At 42.0% G+C, this 17672-nt stretch overlaps 1 protein-coding gene across 1 annotated transcript in view; it reads left to right on the forward strand.

Annotated features, from left to right (window-relative positions):
• Positions 1-17672, forward strand: part of Cntnap2 (contactin associated protein-like 2) — a 1999509-nt gene that overhangs the window by 1764735 nt on the left and 217102 nt on the right. Inside the window, exon 17 of the mRNA XM_005404887.2 lies at positions 17181-17399. Within this exon, the coding sequence (XP_005404944.1) occupies positions 17181-17399 (219 nt within the window). The remainder of the gene's footprint in view (positions 1-17180; positions 17400-17672) is intronic.

Below are 17672 nucleotides of genomic sequence, written 5' to 3' on the forward strand. Positions count from 1 at the left end.
ATGGAGAAGACCACAGCAGGAAGTAGGGATGTGGAGCTTTGGAGGGCCTGGCCGGGGGAGCAAAGGCTATACAGGGCCTGACTGGGGTTGGGGTTTAGGGAATGGTTTGTGTGACTTGGCAGGCAGTGATTGGACCAGGGGGTGGAAAGAGAGAAATAGGATGTTCTAAAAAAGGAAGTAGGAAGTTGTAATATGACTAGGCAGGAAGAAGGCAGATCCTGCCACATGGCCTCCAGTGGACTGTGCCATATTGGCTCACTGCCATGGTGACTTAGCAGAATTTTTATTAAGGTGGAAAGCCCATCTATATATAAGGAAAAAATTACCCCCTCAAAAAAGAAAAACATTTTAAAATCTAAATATTTAATAGAATATGTAAGGTTTTTAAATGTTTTTCTCTAAATTCTTGATTTAAATTTTTCAGTTTGGATGGTGGACCAAATGATTTGGAAACATAAATTAAAGATAAAATGTGTTCCATATTAAAACTACAATATACTAGCTATTTGAGTTTTATTAAGTATTAAAAATATATAAATAATCAGTAAAAAAAATTGAATTAAATTTATCCAGATTCCATTGCCAATTTCATGGAAGGGATAGCTGACTATATGAACATACAGCACTGGTACCCTGGGGTTACAGGGATGGACTTAAGATTGTTTACCCTCTGGATATGAAAAATTGTCCAAGTTTCCTTAGACTTTCCTGGCCCACCCATGTCTACTGATCTGGAATTTTCCAGATGGAGCTGGAAATTCCTCATAAACTTGGCAAAAAGTTCCTTTCTTTAAAGTTTACTGTCCTACCTCCTTTGCCAACAATACCGAGGTAGCTAAGAAGAATCCCTAGCCTTGACCACCCTTCTGCCACAGTGGCTTGTAGGAAGATCTGCACCCCTGTCACTCGGCATTTCCTTCTTCTCCTCATGGAGGTGGTGAGCTCGCTTTGCTTATACTTTCTATTGCAGGTAAAGATTGTTATTTGTAATCACCTTCTTGGTAAAAATTCCTTGCCTCCGTCTCAGTTCATAGACTCTGAGTCCCCAAGGGCAGGATCCTTCCAGTCACAGACAGCTTGTACCCCCTGAGATTCAGCTGCTTTGGAAATTAGGTAGAGTCCCCTACATAGGCACCCCAAGACCTTGCTACAGGCCTGGTATCTTAGAATCTCCCTGTTAAGCACCAGTTTACACAGTCAACTTAAAGGCATTTTAGGACCATTAAAGATAAGATAGATAGCAAGAGGCAAGATTCCCTCAAAGACATTGCAATGTACATGTATTACCATATATACAAATTTATTTTATGTAATGTTCAAGAATAAACCAAAGCAATCTACAGAGATAGACGTCAGAATAGTGACCCACCCTGGGAGATGAAAGAACTGACTTCAAGGTGGGACAAAGGACATTTTGGGGGCAGTGAAAATATTCTTTACCCTGATCCAAGGAACAATTACCTATGTAAAAAATTTATTTGGCTGTGGCTTAAGATTTGCACATTTTATTGCATACAAAATGTACTTCAAGGAAAAAAATTGGAAAAAGAAAAAAAAATCCTGCTGTGAGCAAATCTCAAATGAGAAAAAGTTAATAAAATACCCCATTTTTCAAAAAGCATGCCAGACACCAGGACTCTAAGCTGACCTACACAAGACCAATCCCTGAACTTCCCTGGACTATGTCACCTTCACTTGTAAAACAAGCAGGTTAAACTAGGTCATCGTTCCAGCACTAACAATTCTGCAGGACCATATGAGCCCGTCAGCTTCAAGTCAGTTGCAGTGTGGCTCAGCACATCCCGTCCTAAGCGGACTCATAATTAAGCACCAGCTTCATTATTTATGACATGGCTCTCTGTTCTCCTAAAGGGTATGCAAGAAAAGCCTTGTCACAACAAATAACATTTGCTTCAAATAACTCCAGCCTACAAACATGCTTGAACTTCATGTAATCTGGGTATTTCCTAAAATCATTGCTACCTACATGTAAATGCTAGATAAGGACCCATAAGAATGGCTCATACGCCTCAAGCTCAACACATCAAAACCGAACTCCATCACTGTTACTCAAATTGCCTCTCCTGCACTCACCATCAGTAAATGTCATCTCTATCATCTTTATTAGCCACATTAGAAAACTCAAAGTCATAGTTATGTTTTACTGGCCTCCTCATATTGAATAGACTGTTTGTCTTGATGGGTCACTGTATTTTCAATACAGAAAAACGTCATTCTTCCTGTACTTCATCAACCAAAGAAATCCCAGAGAAACATTCAATTCCAACTCTTTGCAGTAAGACACTTTGAACACAGATGCAAAGGTAATGAAATCTTCATCAAACGTCTTTCTCCCTCACCCACTATGGCTTTGCTGGTCGACTCCACTAGTTTCTCTCTTTTTCTGCTAGATTTCTTGATTCAAACAGCCTCATTATTTGTCTCCCTTACTCTAGTTCCTTTCTCCTAACAGCAAATCTCCCCCAATGCGGGCAAATTTCTATAGATCTGGTGCTTTAACTCCTTTCCTTATGAACCCTAATGGTTCCTCAATGCCTTACAAGACAAAGTTCAAGCACTGAAGCTTTGTAAGTGATTGAAAGCTTTAACATAGCTTTCCCACCTTCTTTGCACCCCATACAAACTTTAACTCTCTCCCACCAGTGCTTTGTGACCAACTAGCTTCTACCAACTACAAACGTTCCCTGGACACCACCCACCCTTCCCTCAGAATCACTGTGTCTTTTCCTGTTCTGGAACTGCTCCCCACCCACTGAAATCCTGCCCGTATAAAAGATTTGTTTTTCTACATTTTTGTTTAAAACATATCAGAATAATAAGGCAGAAGTCTGCCTTTTCCTTAAAAAATACCAAAAGTTTTGCAAGACAATTAATTTGGTGCATTGCCTGGAAAATAGTAGGCAACCTTATTAATGAGCATCTCCACATGCTGTTTTTTTGGAATAAAGTATAAGTTCTGTGTCATGGTTGCAGAGAAGGCTAAAGTTTCAGAAAGATATTCTTTCTGATGGAAACTTTCTTCTGCTTCAGTGCCTCTGGTACTAATGTTTTCTGCATTATTTATTGTATACGGTAAGTCACACAATATTTCCTTTCAAGAAAGGATAGCATGTTGAAGTGTCAGAAAGATTAACAACTAGAATCAGCCTGCCTAGGACCAGTTGGAAGACCACAGGCTACTGAGAAGAGAGCAAATCAAAGGAGCTTGAATTCACACATTCTGAAATAGAGATGAGAGAAAGATATTGCTGTTACTGCCCAGCAATAAGCACAAGCATTAACAGGAAAAGTAGAAATATATGTGAAGTTTAAGTTCTAATAAGGTTAGAGACCTTCCATCTGCCATTCTAAAAGCTAACGGTGTCTCTGCAGGCTCAATGTTTTCGTAAAAACAAAGCTCCAAGAAAAGAGTTGCTGCCATAGCCAGTTAGTATGTGTTACTAATGCTGGAGAATTGATTCAACTAAGGAAGGCACTTGGGACCAATTAATTCAAAGCTGCTTTTAAAAAAAAGAACAAGAAGAAACAATAAATCAGGGAGCAGAGCTTCATTTAAATATAGTGAGTGACGGGAGTAGATTACTTGAAATAGCTCAAAACCAAGAAATATCTCAAAGGACCAAAGACAACTAACTGTACGTACAGCAATACTAGGTTTTCACAAGCCATCAGACAAGTGCTGTGTTAATTAAAATCATGTGAGAAAACATTGGCCAACTGATGTCAGCCAGAACGCTTAGGAAAACAATCTCTTACAAATGAAATTTTTAAGGAATTATCTTATTAAAGATACATTTTGCTGAAATAAAAATATGATTTTCAATAGCAATCAGGATAGAAGAAAAGTTAAAACATAAAGAATTACCTAGAATCATGGCTAAGATATGTTACTCTTAAATAATTTAAGAAAATACTTGTTTCTATTTCTCTCATATCCAAGTTTTGGTTGGTTACATTTTCTCATTTAGGTATTTTCTGTTCTACAAGGGAACTTTGTTCTAGAAGTTTCTGGGTCACTTATTGGGAACCTAGGACGTATTTTCCCATAGATACAAGTCATTTACGGCACTCATATTCCACAGCTAGCCAGAAGGAGCTTTTTCTTGCTCTTTTGAAAAGTTATTCCAAGTTGCCTGGGCCAGCTGAAGGACAAGGTCTTGATGTCTGAAGGACAGGATCTAGAATAGAAATGTTGAAGAACAAAGGCAATTGCTTTCCATATTTCTGAATGTTGGGCTCATCCATGACATGCTTCCTAGCAGGAGAAACTTTTATTGGCCTGTATAACATACAGAGCATAACCTAGCCAGCACAGGGGTCACTTGGACAGGCGCCTAAACCTGTATCTGTGTACGGGGTTCCCACATGGCTGCCAGCCACTTCTCTCTGCTAGAAAACACCTACCTACTCAAGAACCGCACTAACTCATTCAAAGAGAATGTTCCCACCTATATTTTTTTTAATTTATGATGTTCTGACCCAGAAGTGAGTGTTGGGAATAAGGTAGCATCATTGCACCAAAATTCATCCATTCAAAATTTCAGTCATCTGAGAAAGACAATCACCTAGTTGATATTGTGTTATTACAAATAAGTGGGAAAAAGTGTGAGAAGTCATAAGAGAGTTAGGAATGAAGTCTATTTTTATTTAGGAATAAGATAAACTGCTATAACAAAAACACCCCAGGTTTCTATGGCTGTATGAGTTTCCTGCAGGCTGTACTTTGATCCATGAAGACCTTCCACAGAGTGACTGAGAAATCCAGACCCCTTTGACACTGTCTCCTAGAGCCTAAAAGCATCTAAAAATGGGTGGCAGACAGAGGAAGGGAGGATAGGTAAGCAACCCCTTTTCTTAACCACACTGATCCAGAGGGACACACATTCCTGTGCTCTCAGCCCATTGGTGGGAACTAGTCACATGACTCCACCAGGCCCTATGAGGATCAAGAAATGCAGCTTGTGGCTGGAAGGCAAACTTGCAGGGAAATAAACTCAGGAATAGTTAGCAGTCTCTGCCACAGTGCTATGGCAGTTAAAAAAAAAAAAAAAAGGTTAAGTTTTAGCCTCACCTGAAGAAGTCCAAGTTGGTTTCCAGAAGATGTAGCATTTGGTTTGCATTAAAGGATGACAGGAAGTAAAGAAAGGTAAAGACATTTTTCCAGAAACGAAACAATTTTGTCAAACACGTGTAAAAAAAGAAGATCATGATGTATGTAAGCAACTGGAAATCACATAGCTGAAGCCCAAAGATAGTTTTCTTTGTAGAAATGACCCACAGGATATCTGGGTGGATTTTGACAAAGGAAAGCTGAGGCCTCTCCAGAAATGACTTATTTTACTTCCCTTTGTAGATGGTGTTAAAATGACCAAATTTGGTGTTCTGGGTCTCTAAATTTGAGTCTTTGGATGAGGGCTGATGTAAATGCAGAATGACTTTCTCATGAAGAGTGGTTGATATTTAGTATGCTGCAGGGTCTTTCTGGTTAAGTGCAACAGAGCAAATGAATAATAGAAGCCGTGTGTATCTGTCAAGTGTAATTATAACCCTGAATTATGTTCATCTTGCATTCTGATTCCTGTATACATTAGGTTAAACATCAGAACACGCTGGCACCTCAGACTTAGGAGGATTTCTCTTTGAAAAATGGCATGCCCTTATTTTTAGCCATTTCTAACAGGAAAAATATCACATCTGGTTCAAAATTATTTTATGGTAGGGTTGACCACTCTTTTTTTAAAAAAAATCTCAAGTTTTTAAAAAGAGGAAAGAAGCAAGGAAGAATGTTTGGATCTAGTTTTAAAGTGCTTCTAGTTTTTGTATTTAAATGCAATCTTGTCTTCTGTATTTTGATTAACTAATCCCTCTGGTTAAATGCTGTTCAAATTATAGAGTAGAGTTGCTTAAAATGTCAACAGTCTTCGCCAAAGAAAGTGGAAATTATCAGATTATAACTTTAAAATTATAAAAACATTGTTTGTTTATTGCTGAATGATTTTAAAATTCAGAAAAGCAAAATGATGAAACAAAAACCAGCTATAATACTCTATTCTAATGCATTCAAATTACCATCTCAGTGTCTACATTTCTGAACATTTTTCTGTGCATTTATCTATCATCTTTTTACAAAATGAGATCACACAGTGCATATTGTTTTGTAAGCTACTTTCTTTTCATGTAATATTTTAGAAACACACTTCCATGTCAATAACACTCCACCACGGTGGGTTTTTTTCAGCAAAAGCCAAGAGCCAGATCAGAATCTCCATGAGGGCATGTATTGCTTCATAAATATAATTTTACCTGTAGAGAAAACCAAACGGGCTATTGCTTTTCAAATACAATCTATAGAATGTAAAGCACAAGAATTCCTACTGGCTGTTAAGAAGTTTATCTAGGATCTTCTGGAGTTTGTTTTTACATGATCCATTGGTCTCCTACATGGGTGTATCTTCAGGGAAAGATTATTATATCAACAAATGGGAATGTAGATTTTAGGTTTTTTAATTTTAAAGAGAATAGCAAATGAGAAACAAAGAAATAGAACAGTAGCAGCATACGAGTATCACATCAGGCCCCCCAAATTCAAACACCCAATCCAAAAATGGGCATCTGAGATGAATACACACTTCTCTAATGAAGAGATACTAACGGCGAATAAATACATGAAAAAATGTTCAATGTCATTGGCCATTCAAGAGATGCAAATTAAAACAATACTGAGATTCCACTCACCCCAGAAAGAATGTCTATCATCAAGAAATCAACCAATAACAAATGCTGGAGAGGTTGTGCGGAGAAAGGAACCCTACTCCACTGCTAGTGGGCAGAGAATATAGATTTTAAAAGATCATAAAATACAGTGCCTGCACTACCAAGCATTCCATTTACCAACATCCCCTACTGTCTTGGGGATTTTTTTATTCTTTTGGGGGATGTGTTTTGTTTTGTTCTGTTTTGACTGAGACAGGGTCTCGCTATGTAGTGTAGGCTGGACTCAAACTCATGATGATCCTCCTGCCTTGCACTACCAAGCCCAATTTCAATTCCTTATTGGTGAGTTTAACTTTTAAATTCTCACACATTCTGATGTATTGGCTGCTTGTTAGTAATCCTCCACATTACTACACAATAGCCTGCTGCCTAATTTATTTTCTAGTGTGATATTGCTTTTTAACCTTGCTCACAAACCTAGGCAACAAGCAGCAGAGCAGACAAAGTGATATAATTAGAAGACTCATTCAAGAAGACCAAGTAAGGATTTTCCCAGTGGGACGGTGCTGCTGGTGGAGGACCTTGGTCCCAAAGCTGTCCCCTTAGTGAACTCGCTGAGGACAGATCAAACCATCCTGTGGCAGAGATGCAATCCTTAACTAAACCTGTGACTGCTTCCCCAAAGGAACAATTCTAGAGACAAACCGTGTTCCCTATAGACTTTAGAATCAAAATATTTATCTATATGATATATAGAGGACTTATGGTTTATATTTGCAGTTGTTGTGATCAAAAACAAAGAAATGACTACTTCATGATGAATTATTATTATTATTTTACATCATCCACTGTCAGAGAATACTTGTTCAAGTAGAATTTGGTTGGTGCAACCTCAAAGGATCCTGTGAGATGATTTCTAGCATTTTTTACACATGGAAATATATGACCTCAAGGACCTACTATATTTAATGGAATATCCATCCTAGGAAACATCAACCCTTGAGAGTCTGAGATCTTGAGTTTTTAACATTCAACCCTTCAATTCCTCTTTACCAATAGAAAATAAAGAAAAAGTTAAATAATCATAGCTAGAGAACGACCAATAAAATTAATTAAATCAATTATGTATCTCTCGCAAGGATTCCAAAACAGTTCCTTCCAACACTGGTATATAAAGTCTTTTTCCTTTCCTCTCAGACATCTCACAATTCCCAAAGTCCCTACTGATGCTGAACCATCATTTCTCTTTTCCTCTAATTTCGGGCCATATGCTGCAAATGCATATGCATCAGTCAGTGTGCATTCAATACTGTAATGGAAAACCAAATAAATTTCTTTTGCACTGTGAGTCCATATATATAGACTATTTGTCTTTAATTGGCAGTTTTTGTTTTCATCACTGACATTTGGTCTGAAGTCTCACCAAGTGGGCACTGAAAGAATTCTCTAGAAAGGAAAAAAGTTTCTACAAAACAAAGGTGCCCCACCGGCCGGGTGGCAACTCGGTCAGGCACAATCAGGAAAGAGGTGTCTCCCAGCCTTCACCAGCAGGGTGCTCCTTCCAGGGCCTTATCCTTTCGCCTTTCCATCTTGTCTTTGGTTTTTCCCATCATCTGCGCCTCTGCTAGGGCAGCCATGCACAGCGCAGTCGCCGAGGAGCCGCAGTCGCTGAGGAGCCGCAGTCGCTTCATCGACTCACACATTGTCTGCGTATGAGCATCAGCTTGTGTCCAGCTGACACTTGTGTGTCTCTTTCCTAACTCAGGCTCATTGAGGTTCTGGCTGTGTCACTTCCTTGCACCTCTGATCCCAAGATCCCTTGGAGACTGGGAGCGCTCCAAAACCGTGAACCCCGCTGTGCTCCTCACTCTGATATCACCTGGAACCAGCTTCACAAATGCCCCAGCTTGGGTCCTCCATCAGAGGGCCTACCCTTCGGGAAGTTGTTCTCATTTGCTGCCAAACCTGAACGTGGTCAGGAGGAAAGCTTCTTTGGCATCTGTCCCCTCCAGGTTTTGCCCTTTTCTCCTTCTCCGGAGGGTTTTTAGGCATCCAGTTTCACAGTTGCTCTAAAGAAAGCTCTACATCTCCTTTCATCCCAAGAATTTTATCCCCAGAGTCACCATTTGCGATTTTTATCTATTCTTCTGAGACTGGGTATTCTGTCCAGTCTCTGCTTATTCCAACTGGGTGGGTGCTGGAAACCTAGTTATGTGTCCTGCATGGACCATCCTCTCAGATCATTTTGGAATGATTTTTGTCTTTTTTCTTTTTAGATCATATATGTCCATTATTATTCAAGGAGTCATTCTCAGAGATGGTTAAACGCATGGAGAACACTGAAATTAGAACGGCTTTGCATTTTAAAGGCAGGATTCTGTCTTTGCATGGCCAGTGCTACTCCTTCTCTCTCCCTTCTCTCTGTGGATGCCTTTGTTTGTAAAGTTATTTTTTAACCGTCATAAAAAGCTCAAAGGCCAAACTACATGAAGAGAAATACTTCTCATACTCAAGAGGTTATCAAGATACCAGAGATTTTAAAAATGAGTTCATAACATTGATTCTTAAGCTCCAGGCATTTCCTTGAAGAATTTCCAAAAAAGTTCAAATAGATTTTTCTTGCCATGAGCAGTTTCAGATGTGCTTAACACTGGTTTTTCTGGTGCGAATATGTTTATATGGCTCGAAAAATCGCTACATTCACAAACTAAGACTATCCTGAAAGAAGATTAATTTTTATTTCCTTCACAATAGAAAAAGCACAATAAAATAGCTCTGTACTCAGTCATTCTGGGCTTTAATGACCCACAATTTTCTTATCTAGCAGCAAGGGAGAGCTTGGAGGTAGAAGTCTGTTCTCTGAAATCTTTAAACCTTAACACTATCAGGTTCCTTCACCTATTTCTGAACTTTTTAGTTGTGTGGAGAAGCTTTTAGTTGTGTGGAGTTAGAACCAACGGCAAAATTAGAGGCCACAGTGCCTATAATGCTGCACACATTTCTGGCACCAATTGCAAGAGCAGGGGGGCCCCCAAGCCACCCCCAGGGCCAGCCATCCTCTAGGAGACTCAGAGAGCTCACAGACAGCTACTGTGCTCTGCTTAGTTAATCATGAGAATGCGGGTGAGGCTCAGGCAGGGATAAGAACAGGAAGGCAGGAGTGCAGAGAAGGCAAGGATGCTGTACCTTTGGTTTCTTCTCCCTGCAGCGGGAGAGCCCCTATCCCTCCTGGAACTCATATGTGGCCAGTACATGGGACACTGACAACCAGGGACCACTCCCTGAGCCTCAGGGTTCAGTCTTTGCTCAGAGGTGCCTACGCACATGGCTGACCTCAGGATTCAGCCCCCCAGTGGCTAGAATGGTTTAACAGAACACCTATAACCCACAATGAATTGTTAGTCCATCTGACATGAACACCTCCCATCCCAAATGCTATTTGCTAGTGTAGCATCCTAAATGCTACACTAAATCACATTGTTAAACTCTCTGGTATGATGCAAAGCTCCCAGGCAAACAAAGAAACTCCTATGGACAAGGACAAGCCAAGGCCTTAGATGTCACCCTCCTAAAGCCAGTGGCAAAGGCCAGACCTGTTTTAGAAGGCAGCAGGGTTAGATTTTCAAATTTTTTAAATGTTTAATTAATGCACAATAGTAATAACACATATGTTTGAGGTAGTGTGATGTTTCAGTACATGTATACTATACCTAATTAGGAGGTCAGGGTAACTGGCATTTTTTCTCTTGAGACAAGGTCTAGCTATGTAGTCTAGACTGGCCTTGAACTAATGCTGATCCTCCTGCCTCACCATGCAGGGATTACAGGTGTGCACCACCACACCCGGCCTGCCATACCTTCACCTCAGACATCTGCCATTTGTGAGTGTGTGTTGAGAACTTTCAAAATCCTCTTTATTGGCTTCTTTTAAATAGTCCATTAATTGATGCCAGCATAGCACCCACACAAGGCTGTAGAACATTCGAGGTTCCATCCAGTTCCACCCCCTACCTCCCCTCTTCTTCCCGTACCCCATTCCCAGGCCCTGGTAACCATGGTTACAACCTCTTCTTGAGTGAAGGGCAAGATTAAATTCTTTAGCACACAGTTTCTAAATTTTTTCTATCTTACAGGACAAGGAAGCAAAAGATTGCTAGGTATGTTATTGCTAGGAGGAAAATTGGAAATCCTAGTGTTCCTTCCAGCAGGGTCCCAGAGGCAGATTCTCTGATACAAGAAGTATCAGAGTCACCTGGCATTAAGGAAGCACAGTCTGCAGATTCCTACCTCAAATACAGAGCCAGGTTCTCCACAAAGGGACTCCCTATACTTTGAATACATTCTCCCGCCAGCTTCTTGTGCAGACCCAAACTGGAGAAATGTAATTATGATCCAAGTTTCTTGTTCTTACATTTAGAGTAAAATATAGCATGCATGTAGCAAAGAGAGAAAATTCTGCCTCTGGTTCCACTGGGGAGTTTCTGAGTATATCAGAACTCAAGTATATCTTGGGCAAAGGACTATCCTCCAAACATCATATTTTGGAGGACAACATTTAGCAACAATTGTTTCAAACTAATGACTGATTGCATCATGTTTCTAGATTGAGAGTGTAATTTGCATTACTTTCTGCTCTTTGGGAAGATTTCTGTGGAATGCAAAGTGGCGATCCACATGGTTTGGTTGGTCTCAGGAAAAGTGGATTTCACCCATCAGAATATCTGTATGATGACTAATGGCCTCCCTGACCTCCGGAAACACTTTGATTGCTGGATCCTTAGGTCGGCTCACAGTAGGAGTGTTCTTAATCATGCACTCACTCATTCACTCACCAACTATGGAAGGTGTACTCTGGAGCAGGCACTGTTCTAGGTGCTAAGGATGGAATCATGAACAAAACAGAATATGTCTCTGCCTTAGTGAAGCCAGGAGGACACAACTATTCTGGTAGATACTGATACACGCTGTGGAGATTACTTTTTTAAATTAGGATGTAAAGGGGATAGGGAGCTGAGAGAGTGGTTTGCTAGTTAGCATAAAAGGTTTAGGGTAGAAATTTCTAATATGGAGACTTGTAAGCAGGGAAGCACAAGAGCAGCCATAGAGCTCCTTGGGTAAATTCAACTGCAAATGCTAAGGCCCTGAGGCAGAGCAGCTTCATGTGTGGTGAAGGAGAAAGGCTGACACGGTAGGATTAAACAGAGAGTAAGGAGCAAAAATGGGTACAATGCCAGCCACTTCTTCAAAGAATCTGGAAAGAATAGGAAGAGATGCAGTGGTCAGAGCCAGAATGAATAAGGTCAAGAGAAGGGTTTGGTTGGGCGGGGATTGCTAAGAGTGGAGGCTTCTCAGTGGGTACAGGTGGGATACCCTAGTAAAAGGCAAATCATCGGGGCTATGATAGAGAGGGTGCAGTCACTCCTATGGGGTCCTATGCCAATCCACGTGGAGGTGGAGCCTCAGGGGGAGCACACGTGTCCTCTTTCCTTCTTTTTTCTTTCCTTCAGCTGTCTGATTCTTAGACAGACCTCTCCTCAGCCCTCCCACCTCTTCTCAGGATCCTCTTGTGTTATCCAAATTCTTTTGTCTTCTGATGCCCAGCAAGAAATAGAAGGAATAAGTGATATTCATGACACTTCCTACTGGAGAGTGAGGCTGAAATATCTATTCCTCCCATTATCAGTTTTGGATGAGAATTTGCACAAAAGAGCTCTTCAGAAGCTATCGTTTCCTGAACTTCACTTTACAAAATGGAAGAAACAAATCATTACCGAAATGCACCAGGGTGAGCCGATCCGCTCAGCACCTGCATACCAGGCATCTTTCCTTATCTTTTCTCTTTACCTGTTTGCTGTTGAGAGACTACATTTGGTCTGCTACCTCCAACCGACACCGCTGGTCTAATGTCTAAATGTTACCTCACCTGCTGGGAGAACTCGGAGCCAATAAAGTCTGCTCTCTGGTCAGTTGTTACATTTATCACTCAGTACGTTAAGCCTGCGGTGGTTTGTTTGAGGAAAGCAATGATCAATTAGAATGAGGGCCAATAGCGCCACCTGCTGGAATTACACTTTTAGGGGGAGAAGATGGTGAGCGCTCTTCGTGGTTCTGTTGCATTCTTTCACGACCCGGCTTTACTCGACAGAATTTCCGTTATCTGCAGCACAGTATTTTTTGACATCAATATGCCACCTTCTGCATTTATCTTGTAACTTTTTCCTTTTCTCCTTATAATATTTCTATAGCTAAAACGACCATGAAGACTAGCTGCGTTTCACTCTGTTATTCCTTAGAATCTCTTGGAAATTGGGTTATAGGATGTTGCAGTTCAACAGGAACTTAGAGGCCACATAGCTCAGTAATTCCAAACACATCTGGAAAGAAACTCTTGAGAAACTAAGACAGAGTCCCCACCACCACCGGAGAGCAGCGAACTGAGGCTCAAAACGTGCAAAGGCAAAGCTAAGACAAGTCACAGGCGCTGGTTCCACGCCCTGGGTCAGTTAAGATGCGTGTAATTTCAATGAAACTAGCTCAGACAAAAAGGAACACCTCATATAGGAATCCTGAGGTGGGTGGCTGCAGAAATAATTTAAGAGCTATGCCATGTCACCAAGGACCCAGGTTCTGCTCTTCTGGGTGTGTCTGATGTTTATCTAATGATTCCAGCAACATTAAGAACCACAACCTCCCAACCCATGTCAGGTGGAAGGAAAGAGACCCTCTTTTCCTTATCTGTCTTATAAGCGAAGACACCTTTTTCAAAAGACGGCCAGAAGTCTCCACGTACTTCTCACTGGCAGAAGGGAATATTGTATCCCACCCTATGTGGTTCTTCGCCAAGACGCATGGAATTGTTGTTTGTCTTAGTGAAATTCAAATTCACCCTCTGGGCTTGGACTAGGGCTGTCCTCTGGAGAAGGATAAGGTTCTGAAAACACCGATTCCTGGGCAGTCACGTCAGCTCACAAGAGAAAAAGTAAGCATGACTAATTTGGACAGGAAAATTCTCCATGACTTCTCCTATTTCTGCTTATCTTAGGAGGGACTGGCATCAACAGCTTTGTTAAGCTTTCTAAAGAGGTGTGTGTGTGTGTGTGTGTGTGTGTGTATGCGCGTGCGTGCGCGTGGGTGCGCGTGCATGCTCCTATGTGTGCACTTTGGAAGATAGATAGTGCCTCTGTCAAAACATAAGCGTTTTGTTTCCTAACCAAGATAATAAAGACGACGTCAGGAGCTGGGGATTTAGCTCAGCCGCACAGAGCCTGACTGGCAAGTGCAAGGTCATGAGTTCAGTTCCCGGTACCAGAAAAAAAAACAAAACAAGAAAAACATATTTAAGACAACGTCTCTCCCAAGGTAAAAACTGAGCATGTTTGCTATCAGCTCATTTGAAAGATCAGCTTTCCAAGTTCAGGGTTCCCCCACTGTGAAGCCAAGGTACTACACGTGCAGTACCCACCCACGCAGCCCCGTGTCACCCGGATGGGACTCGGGGGCAGGGAGAAAGGAAAACGATATGAATGTTCCCTCTTGTGAATATAAATCCTTTGCCTCCGACCAGGAGTCTCCAGTCTTCCGCCCACATCACGAATCTGACCAGCTAACTGGTAGCTTGCAAGAAGGTAAGAAACTCGGATCTTCCCAGCTGTTGACACTACAGGCATGCAGCCAGTCATGTTTGAGAGTCTGTCCCTTCTGATGAGCCCTGCTGTCTACACCCAAGTCTCCAGCCCTCATTGCTGGAAAGAAAAACAAACAAGAACATAAGGAATTCCTTCCTAACAGGCAAAAACAGAACAACACTTCTGGCTCCAAGTGGAGTCACCTTAAGAGAGGACAGTGTCATTGGCTCTAGTGTCTTCTAAGCTGCCTCTTTTTTATTTGCTCGCTGGCTCTCTCTATAATTATCTCTTTTAAAATGTCAGTTGCTCTCACCCAGAAGACCAAGGGCAATCAGCCACAAACTGAACTTTAGAAGCTTTTAAAACACACTGGCTGTCTGCCTGCGAGATGGGATTTCTCAAAGGCACGCCACCACAAAGTCAGGGCAGCTGATACTGAATGAGGAAAAGGACCCGGTCCTCTCCCTCTCGCTCTGGGCCTTGCAGCCCCTTTCTTAGAAAGTCACAGAAGGGAAGCGGCATGCACTAAACTTGGACATACTTCAGCAGTCTCAGTGGAGTCTCCATGGGGAGGAAGTTGCTCAGAGCAGCCCATGACCTTGGGTCCCTCTTGCGCTACCCTTGGAGCAGCTGGCAGGACTTCTGAGCTGCAGCGAGACCTGTCAACCTACTCTCCTTCTCTAGAGCAAGGTACTGCTGCTAAGGAGATCATGTCAAGAGGAAGAAATAGGGATCCATCACAATAAACACAGAGAAAAATGTGGATGTTTCCTAATGACTTCTGGTGCTCAGAATTTCTCCAAATGGTGACAGCTTAAAGGCTTGGGCAGGGATTCATCATAGCAGAACGACAGCAGCAGAGGAGATTAGACCAGCATTTATCCTTTTGAGTCGAACCTTAGGGTTAAACTCAATTTATCCCTAAATTCTATCTCCCTGATGGCAGCTGATGCCTTTAAAACAAAACAATTTTCTTGCTTAGCCCAGGCTCCCTTGTTCTTTTGCTGTTCTGACAACTTACATTTAAAAATGCATCTGCCAGGACACAGCACTATGAGAAAAGAGTGGATTGAATCTTAAACCAAGGCCACTTTTTCCCCCATCGACTGTCCAAGCTGCAGAGAATGATCATTCGGTCCACGAGTCACACTGTCACCCACCTGCTTTCTGATCATAATTCCAAAAAACCATGAGGGCAGTCACCAGCCTGCACGCTAAATCCTGTCCCAGTGACCCCTACCGAGAAGGAGAGGTTCTGCAGATATTTTCCTGGAGTGTATGTGTGGATCCACCCCTGCTGTCAACATTAAAGTTCTCTTCCTAGGGACACAAAGGATCAAAATTCCTTGGTACAATTATGTAGATTAAATTGAGTTCTACGTCTAACATCCCCGTAGCTCAATAAAGTTAATGCAGCTTTCAGGGGAGTTCAACACCAAGGCAGGGAACACTCTAGCTCCTGAGAGAATCTTGCCCACTGTGACTTTTAAATTAGAAGTCTGATTGCTTGCGACACCGTCTCAAAATGGTACCAGCCCAAAGAAACTGAATTTCCCATTAGCCCTAGAAAAAAATGACAGATATTTAATTAAACTGCTTAGAGATTAGGCAGAAGGCTTACTGACGGATAGAGGCCTGGATATCTTTATAAGCAAAGTCAGGAAATTCACTGTTGTGCCACATCTTTAATGTTGAAAAGAATCCAGCAAGCCTAAGGGAGCTCAGGACGTGCCTGCTGCTTCAGCAGTAAGCTTCCCTTCCTGCCAATCACGAGAAAAACATCCATTTAAAAAGCATGGTGTGGTCACAGAGGAGCTGCACATAAAACTGAAAAGGTCGTGAGTTCGGTTCCCGGTACCGGAGAAAAACCAAAAAAAAAAAAAAAAAAAAAAAAAAAAAAAAAGAAAGCTGCATCTAACTGAAATTGACCACCGAATCCATTCGTCTGTTGTTGGAAGGTGATTTATTGCAGAAGGAGGAGGCTTGGAGGAGAGCTCTGAAAAAAGGAACAGAAGGACTTGTGGTCCGTGCTGGAGGGGAAGTTATGCGAGGGGCCCAGCATCCCAGCTGAGGACCAGCCAAGGTGCACAACACACGATTCAGAAAGGAATTGTGCTGTAAGAATGTTGTGCAACCTTCAGGACAGCCACAAGTGGTCCAAAGAAAGATGTAGGTCACATTCATCGCTTCAGCAACTCACATATCCCTAACTTTCGAAGGTTAATGGACCTAAGTTCTGTAAATTCCCCCGAAGCAGTAGCTCTCTACTCTAGCTATTAACATTTCCTGGAGAACTTTGGAAAATGCCAACACCTATTCCAGATCCAGTCAAAATCTCCAAAGCCAGAGGTTGCAAAATTCTCTCATGAGAGTAAATCGCTACCCAAAGAGGCACCAAAGAACTCAGTTGTAGGTGGAACTGAAAGATCTCAAGCTCTGAAACCTGACAAACCTGGGGTCAGATCCTGATCCACCAACTCACTAAGCCAAGACATTCAACAACTGGGTCTTAGTATCATCAACTTCTCTGGGCCTCAATTTCCCTAGCTAAAGAGAATCAATGATGATAACTGCTTGGGAGTCTTCAAAAGATTAAATAACAAGTGAGCGTGCAGACCCCCAACACAAAGTTATTTTCCTCCCCTTGTTTAGTAGGGATGAATAATAGGTTGATGTTCTTCAAATGTGTTCTCCATGCACCTTTGTACCAGAAGCCTGGGTATTTTTCTCTCCCTTCTTTGTTTTTCCCTTGTGACTCACTGCTATTTGCCATCTAGGAAAACCATCCTCATGTATCTTTCACGCTTTCTGCTCCTCCAGCTGCCTCAGAAGTGTCCTTTTCGTTTGATGTTGGAAATGGGCCCGTGGAGATCGTAGTGAGGTCGCCCTCGCCTCTCAACGACGATCAGTGGCACCGGGTTACAGCGGAGCGGAATGTCAAGCAAGCCAGTCTCCAGGTGGACCGGCTGCCCCAGCAGATCCGCAAGGCCCCAACGGAAGGTCACACACGCCTAGAACTCTACAGCCAGCTGTTTGTTGGTGAGTACTGGAAAGACCGTGTCTTAGTTACTTTTTTGTCACTGGGACAAAATACTTGACACCCACAAGTTAAGGGAGGAAAGTTTTGCAGAGGTTTCAGTCCCTGGTAAGATAGCTCCAAGGCAGGATGGCACGACAGAGGAGCATCACAGAAGAGAAACAATCCATGGCAAGAAGGCAGGAGGCAGCAAACAGTGAAGCAAAGCAGCCATCCTTCCTCTCCTTCTTATCCCATCCAGGCTACAGGCTTGTGGGAGGTACCACCCACACTCA

The sequence above is a fragment of the Chinchilla lanigera genome, unplaced genomic scaffold (genome assembly GCF_000276665.1).
Source record: "Chinchilla lanigera isolate Chin_1 unplaced genomic scaffold, ChiLan1.0 scaffold00090, whole genome shotgun sequence".
Taxonomy (NCBI): Eukaryota; Metazoa; Chordata; class Mammalia; order Rodentia; family Chinchillidae; genus Chinchilla; species Chinchilla lanigera.